The sequence below is a fragment of the Cyprinodon tularosa genome, unplaced genomic scaffold (genome assembly GCF_016077235.1).
Source record: "Cyprinodon tularosa strain WSP-4 unplaced genomic scaffold, ASM1607723v1 ctg917, whole genome shotgun sequence".
NCBI classification, from domain to species: Eukaryota; Metazoa; Chordata; class Actinopteri; order Cyprinodontiformes; family Cyprinodontidae; genus Cyprinodon; species Cyprinodon tularosa.
The window spans coordinates 172,501-181,004 of NW_024039693.1; the positions used below are offsets into that span (position 1 = coordinate 172,501).

The following is an 8,504-nucleotide window of genomic DNA, read 5'->3' on the forward strand; positions in this document are numbered from 1 at the left end:
TCTGTAAAGCTCTTAAGGATTCCTTGTGTAAGAATGGTGCATTGAGAAATAAAATAGCCTTGCCTTGTATGACCAGTGAAACATAGAGGGATAAGCCACTGATCTAAGAGGCTTATTTTTTCAGAACACTGGAGAAAGTTTCTTTTTTTGTGTGTGTGGTTTTGCAGTGTGAAAAAAGGTAATGCAATTTGCAAATGATTAATAATATATTTTATTTATTGGTTATCTGCACTGCAAAAAATATAAATCTCAATAAGTTATTTTTTCTTAAAATAAGTGTGTTTTTCCTTGATTTGAGGAGATAAGTAAGACACTTTGCCAATGGAACAAGACAATTTCCTTTTAAAATAAGAAAAAACTATTTTATCGTCTTATTTCAAGTAAATATTATCTAACTATCTTATTTTAAGAGTGAAAATACTCATTCCATTGGCAAATCATCTTATTTACCTGCTCAAATTAAGGCTAAATATACTTAATTTAAGCCATTTTTTACTTATTTCTGGATTGTTTTTGCAGTGTGGAAATGTAGGTATTTGCTATATGGAATGCAAGTGTTTTTAGGGTTTAATATTGAATATCTATAACATGAGAGGATTACCAAACTCCTCATAAGCCAAAAAGTCTGTTGGTGCAAACTGTAGAAACACAAAAACAATTGGATGAAAATATTGTCATATCCTATTACACTGTAAAATTTGAAAACAAAGTTATTTTTTCTTGGTGTAAATGCATTTTCCCTTAAATATAGCAGATAGGACAATTTCTAATGAAATAAAATTATCTACGTTTACAATCAGAAAAAAACAACAACTACCTTATATTATTTCAACTGCATATTATCAGATTATCTTATTTTAAGTGCAAATTAAAGTATTCAGTTGGAAAATCATCTTATCTATTTGGAAAAATAAAGTCAGCTACACTTATTTTAAGAGGTTTTCACTGATCTTCAGAATATTATCAATATTATCATATTATTAGTGTTTTGTTTTAAATTGGGCCCAAAAGCAAAACTTAAATACATTAATTACACATGCATATGTTTTAAGGATTTATTGCTTTCAATGATTTAGTAGTACATCGGATGAAAACGGCAGTAGTATCTTAATAAAGCAGACAAGACCAACCATTTTATTTTATGACCCATTTATGCTTTATAAAATCCCTGGCTATGTTTCCACACGTAGTACTTTCCAGTCTCAGTGGGGATTATCAACCATGAAAGCTGGCTGACCACAGCGCGCTGTCAACAACTGTTAGCGTGAAAATGTTTTGTGGAAAGAAAAGGTGACCAAAACCCGGAAAGGAGTTTAAAAAGAAGAAGAAAGCAGGGATGTTGCTCAGGGATCTGGAGTCTTCTTTTTAGATGTGAGTAAATTCTAAGTTTCATTATGAGGACGTGTAGGGAGGTACAGGATTCTAGTTGCTTGAGTTTAGAGCGTGAGTTTCCACCTCTGGTGATGATCTGAAGATTCATGACATTTGCAAGGTGGGTTGTCCACTTTGTTTTATGAATGGCAAAGACTGCAATAACATACGAAAAGAAATGTTTTGTTTGTAATTAATGGCCATTTCCTCCCCAGTTTTCTAGGCTTATGCTTCAAAGTACACAGCTTTGCATTAAACCAAGAAGCCAGCCTCAGATTATTAAAGTTTTCAAAGGGTCTACATTGCCTACAACTGTACACAAACACAAAGTAACCCCAGCAACAAAATCCTCAACCTATGAAGGGGAACAATTTAAATGTTTACCCTATGCAATACTACTTATTGTTACAGAGGATATAAACAAAGGAAGCAGATTTATTTTATTATTTGTTACTGCATTATCTGATAATGCTCTGCTAAAGTGAAACTTTAGTTTTTTTATGTTTTTTTTTTTTTTTTGGGGGGGGGGGTAAGTAATTTTGGAAGTTACTAAAATGTAGTCAGATAGAAAGGTTTGTAAATCAAATACCAATCAATGCCATATTTCAGCAGAAGGTCCAAAGTATGAAGATGAGAATGTGTGGGACAGGGCACATTTTGAACAAAACCACTTAAGTCTTAGATAGCATTAAAGGCTGCATTTAAGCTATCACCTTTAATGTCGGCATGACGCTAAATCAGATAAGAACTCTGAAAACTCATGTAAAAAAATCAGACCTGGTGAATGATACAAAGTTTCAAACAGAAGTGTTTATGTTGCTTTACTGTTTGGATGAGTGAAACTAAGGGTTACATGTTCAAAATAATTTTAAGTATTAACTGGCTTTGGAGTAATCAATAAGTCAGACTGAAAGATTGGTGCTACTCCTCCTCCTTGCCCATGAATTTCTGGGAATATGAACCTTTGAATAGCTGGAGAGAGTTGCCTCATTTATGCTCACATGATCCTCTTGTTGCAGACAGGTTCCTGTTAGACAACATAAATCAAGTTGATTATAACGAATAAAGTAATTAAGAATCTCTTTGGAGAGGGAGATCTTTAATAAACCACATTTCATTATTTTAACTTATTGTCTTAACTGGAGCCATTCAAATTTTAATTAAATTATCATGAATTACTCCTTCTGGATCAGGACTTTTTTCTAATCTATTTGATTTTAGAGCAACATGTGGGCAACAATAGAACAGTTACAGAGAGGTAAGTTAAAATATGACTCTGCTTCCTGGTCTGCACCCTGGGCTGAACCAGGTATAAAGTGTATATCCTGTACATTATATACATACACTTCTTAGTAGTCCAACATTGTTAAAAGTAATACTGTTTATTAATCTTATTTGATATTCAAGCTTGCAATTAATATGCTTCCCATTAGCTTTAAGCCATAATCATCACAGTTAACACATATAAATGCTGTGAATATATCAGCTTATATGTGTTATTTTCTTATTACATGAAATAAAGGGAGTTTTGCTGATTCCATTGTTTATTTTAGATAGATTTTCTTTCATTTCTGTGTTTATGCTTTTTCTGTGCCATTTGGCTCTTGTTAAAGGTCTTATTTTTACTGCACACATAGTCAAAGTTATTATGGTTTGATTGTATTTTCCTGTCTTTGTTGTTTTCAGAACAGAAATATTTATTGAAAATACATACCACAAGACCTCGCGGTGGAGATTCTGACCTCCACCAGTAAACGCCAGCCTTTGGTCAGCTGTCGAAAATGTCGCCACAGAAGAAACTTCTCGTCCCGGTCAGCAGCAGGCGGAAAGCGGCTGATGACTTCTTCCCCTTCAACTCTCTACCAGTGGAGTGCCAGCTTCACGTCTTGTCCTTCCTGAACGAGGTGGACAAATGCAGCTGCGCTCTGGTTTGCCTGAGCTGGAGCTGCCTGGTCCGATCCTGGAAGCTGTGGCGGGTTGCTGACTACTCTCGTCGGGGTGTCTTCCATCTTGGTCAGGAGGGGCTGCTGGTTTCTAACCGAGAGTTTGAGCGTTGGAAGTCCTGGGTTCACCATTACACCCACCATCTGATCTCCAGGCGGGCCAGCCTGCTCACGCTAAAGGCCAGCTTCGATCTCGGAGACCGCTGCAATAAATGGAGCGAGCTCCTGAGCCACCTGCTGGATAACGTCCACTGCAGGGACCTCAGCCATCTGGACCTCAATTGGACCTTTACCCTCTTTGAGCCGTTGGACCTGCGGGTCCACTCCAGCTCCAGTTCACATCAAGACAGCATAACCAAGATGGACCAGGTAATCTGCTGAAATGATTTTAGCTCCATCAGATGCTAAATGCAGAGTAGTGAAACAGCTGAACACAAAAGATCAGAGATTTTCTATAAGAAAACAAAACCCTAATGGCAGGAAAGCACCGTTCAATTAAAGATAGAGAGCCAGCTGATATGATCACGCTCTGCCTTTAACCGTTCCAGCTGACACTGCTTTAACCCTGAGATACTTTTATAATCATAGGAAAAAATAAAGACTAAGAAAACATAATTGCAGCGATGGCTCCATTGGTGGCTTTGTCTGGTAAAGAGAGGTAAGTTAGACAGTTTTCCATTAAAATAACAGGATCTACATTAAAAAGAGGAAATAAATATTTTATTTCTAGTCTGTAATGTCTAATTGTATTATTTTAAGGGGAAAATTACTCTTTCCATCTTATTTACTTGCCCAAATTAAGAGGAAAGCAACTTTAACAGCATATTGGCATGAGATCCAAATTTTTCCTGCTAGATATCAGAAGAAATATGAAAAAAATTAGAATTTTGCTGTAGATGTAAAGAGAGCAACTTGAGATTTTAGTTTTATTTTAGGTATAATATCTCACCTCTAAGGATGATATTATATCAGCAATTTAAAAAGTAAAAGTAGTCCTATCTTGCAGAGTATAACAACAATCAAATAATCTCAATAACAAACGGTCTAATAATGAATTAGTTTCTTAGGATGAAAATGTTTGATCAAAAGTCGTTTTTTTGGCGCACAACAAATAATCTTTATTAAAAGAGAAAATAAATAATCAGGGAATTTTTGCTTTTTTTTTAATCCTGCCCAAATTATTCTGCATTTTGATTGGTTTCAATATGAAAACAGTGAGGTTTGCTGCTGTGGTGGATGGATTTGTTTGCTCTGATCAGAGCTAACGGGAAAGGATCTCCGATTCAGAAATCCAAAGCCCATTAGTTCTACTTTGCCATTTTTATTAATGGGGCTCCTTTCAGGCTCCAAAATCATCTCTGTATAAAAGTTCCTGCATCTTTTTAAATGATACTCATAATTGATAAATTGATGTCCTTTTAAACCTTGTTGTGTTTACAATACACTCATTAATTTTTATTTTTATTTTATGTTTATAGTTCAAGGCAGCTATTATCCCGACTACATTCATTAAGCTGCTCATTGATTAGAAGTTTCCATGGTTACTGCTATGATTTCCCTATAAATATGTGATAATCTGGCTGCTGGTTTTTGTTTGTGCGTCTCTTCTGCGGCTCATAAAAGATCCTGGAAAGATCAGGCCTTTCTGATCATAATGTGGGGCGTCTTAGGCTGCAGCTCCATTATTATTGATCAGCAGCGTAAGTCGCAGCAGCTGTCACACTGGCTTCTGAATATCAGATCCTTTCCGATGATCGCTAAAAGCTGCTGTCCTAAAATGTGCCTCAAAGTGCGACATAAGACTGTCACTAATGGCAGTGGTCGCTTTGCTCTCAGACTCCCTGAACTCATGGCAGGAACCATCTTGTTTTTCTTTGGTTTGGCAGGTGACCAGCTTTCAGGAGCTACTTGGTAAACTCACCCACAGCTGCCCACGAATCTCCAAGATGCGTCTCCATTTCGACTGGTCCGATCTCTCCGTGTCCCTGCTAACTCAGTTCCAGCAGCTTCGGATCCTCGAGCTGAAGTACTTCTGGGTCTTCAAACTCGTGACCCCCTCCACGCTGCAGACGCTCACCAAGTCCCTGCCCAACCTGAAGTCGCTGACTTTGCACATCCTGGTGCCGCTGAGGAACCTGGGGATCTCTTACACATTGGAGTCGGAGTCTCTGGAGTTCCTGGACGTGTCGCCCAGCAGAGGTTTGGTTTTCTCCTGCCTGAAGCTGCCGGCTCTGAGAGAACTCAGGGCGAAGAAGATAGTTCGAGGTATTACTCTGGACCGGAGGACGAGGCTCAGGATCCAGAGCCGCTGGCCTTGTCTGTACAACGTCCTCCAGCAGGGGACGCCGAAGCTTCAGGCTCTGAACAATGAGAGGCTCCTTCCTACCTGGAGGGAGAAGAGCTACGGGGAACTAAAGACCATCCTGGAACAGTCCTGTTACTGTATGCAGCATCTGGACAGCTGGCTGTGGTAGTCTGCTAACTGAGACCAAACAGCAGAGCACTGCTTTTACTTGACATTATGACTATTATCGCAACAAAGCTGAATCCACAAAGGGACACAGATGTTGCTTATTGCTGCAGATGAAATATTCGATTTGTCTGCAGGAAAACTCACTGAAACAAGGCAATGATGCACATGGGGTTTATAAACATTTCTTTAAAAATCTGCAAAAAGCAAAGCTGCTTCTTGCTGATCGTACTCTTTAGCACTGGTCAGGAAAAAAAGAGCCACATGATGTGGATCGGGACATCATATAAAGCATAATCTCACCTTGAAGTTGTTAAAATGTGTTGTTCTTGTGAATATAAGAAACAACAGAGAATGAAGGCAAAATATTTGGGGGAAATTTTTATTTCCTCTAAATCAAAATGAAACTATATGAATTAATGCGTTCTGATTTCAGTTGCATATTTAAAGAAAAATAATAAGATTGTAATCCGGCTACATCCAAATTAAATCCCCAAATGTAGAAATGCAAGCTGGTGCTCTAATCCAAACATTTTAACAAATTTTTATTTTAACTGGTTTTCTTCAGCGTCTAAAACAGGATGAGCTATTGATAAAGATTTATATTTGAGACTGGAACATTAAGAGAAAACAGAATTGAGCGAGGAAGTAAAAATGTCTCCGAAGTTCATTCCAAATCCGTTAATTTAGAAAAAGGAAAATCTTTAAATTATGAACTGATGTATAAATATCCACTGCTCAAAAAATAACAAAGCACAAAAAAAGAAAAAACACACAACATTACTTTAGTTAAGCTTCTATAAAATCAAACTGTCCACTGAGGAAGAAACACTAACAGTCATTTTCATTGCTGATGTGCTCATGGAATAGACAACAGGTGGAAATATTGTCAATTATCAAGATGCACTCAATAAAGGAGTGGTTTTGCTGGTGGGGACCACAGAACAGTAAACTGTTAGAAACCGACTCCACGAGGATGGTATGAGGGCCCAGGTCCGCAGATGGGGGTTGTGCTCACAGCCCAACATAATCCAGCATGCATAGCATTTGCCAGATAACAGGATTGGCAAATTCATAGATGAAAGCAGGTTCACACTGATCAGATGTGTCAGGTGTGACAGAGTCTGGAGACTGTGTGGGGACTGATCTGCTGCCTGTAACATCCTTCAGTATGACTGGTTTGGCAGTGGGTCAGTAATGGTTTAGGGTGGAATTTCTTTGCAGGGCAGCACAGCGCTCCATGTGTAGTATGACTGCCATTAGGTACTGAGATGAGATCCTCAGACCCCTTGTGAGACCATATGCCGGTGCGGTTGGCCCTGGGTTCCTCCTATGCAGGACAATGCTAGATCTCATGTGGCTGGAGTGTGTCAGCAATTCCTGCAAGATGAAGGCATTGAAGCTATGGACTGGCCTGACCGTTCCACAGACCTGAATCCGATTGAGCACATCTGGAATATCATGTCTCGATCCATCCACCGACATCATGTTGCACCACATTCATGGAGTTGGCAGATGCTTTAGTCCAGGTCTGGGAGGAGATCACTCAGGAGACCATCCACCACCTCATCAGGAGCATGCCCATGCATTGTAGGGAGGACACAGGCATATGGAGGCCACACGACACTGAGCCTTTGTGACCTGTTTAAGAACATTACATCAAAGCTGGGTCAGCCTGTAGTGTTTTTTGATTTAGTGTTTGAATCGAAATCCAGACCTCCACTCATTAATAAACTAGATTTCCAGATGATTATTGTGTGATTTTGTTTTCAGTACATACAGCTCTGCACAAAGCAAAGTATTCAGTGACAATATCGACTTATCAGATCTAGGATGTTATTAGAGTGCTTTTTTATTTTTTTCATTTCTTGAGCAGTGTAGATGTATATCCTTCAGTTTTCTTAATCGATCCCATTTAATTTTGTACAATTAAATCAAGAGTTAAAGACATCTTCTCCAAACAAGCAGACTCAGTCATAATCAACTGGAGGCTTTAACTTTGTTAGTTTGGCCTCCAGATTCTTTGAAATCAGAATTGAAAACTTTTAAAAAACAGGAAATAGTTTAAATGCCAAAGTAATGACACTTCGGAGAGCGGGATACGCAATTTAAAGTTATTCATATTTATATTTCAATAAAGTTTTTCCAAAGTTAGTTCATGTGTGATTTAAACAATAATATAAACTGTTATAAAACGGCCCAGTGAGGAACTACCTTCAGCTGTGTTTAAGACACCCTATGCACAGGATATGACTCATAAGCTCACAGCTTTAGTTTTGCTATTTAACACATATATTTATAGATTCATCTCTTGTGTTTGGTAAAATGTTAAAGTGGATCAAAGTTTTTTGAACAAAATAGCAGTCAGTGTTTTTTATTTTGACTTTCAGTCGTTGACAAAATGACCCAAAGTCTCTTTGTTGTTTATCTGTTTTCATCCTGAAATCCTAATTGGCCTCTGATACGCCCTAAAAATCAAAATTCTGATTGTAAAGAAAAGCATTGAAAATAAGCCTTGATGACATAATGTATAGTTTTAATCCTAAATATATATTTCTTTTTTTTTCTTTTATTACAATTTTTCTCTTATTCCCATAGTTTTGCATTCCTAATAAACTTTATTTTCCTGTTTTTTTTCAGCCTTGAATTAAGCTGCTCATATTATTTCATGGAGAACAAATAATGAATTTGAAAATGAAGATCATTTCTATATTTTTCTT

The 8,504-nt window shown here is 37.7% G+C and overlaps 1 protein-coding gene across 1 annotated transcript in view; it reads left to right on the forward strand.

Moving 5' to 3' along the window:
- si:dkey-12e7.1 (uncharacterized protein LOC557553 homolog) overlaps positions 1 to 6,518 on the forward strand; it is a 13,400-nt gene extending 6,882 nt beyond the window's left edge. The window contains exons 2-3 of the mRNA XM_038274460.1: positions 3,058 to 3,683; positions 5,201 to 6,518. Coding sequence (XP_038130388.1) covers positions 3,153 to 3,683; positions 5,201 to 5,788 — 1,119 coding nt within the window. The 5' untranslated portion in view covers positions 3,058 to 3,152 and the 3' untranslated portion in view covers positions 5,789 to 6,518. The remainder of the gene's footprint in view (positions 1 to 3,057; positions 3,684 to 5,200) is intronic.
- Positions 6,519 to 8,504: the final 1,986 nt, after the last annotated feature.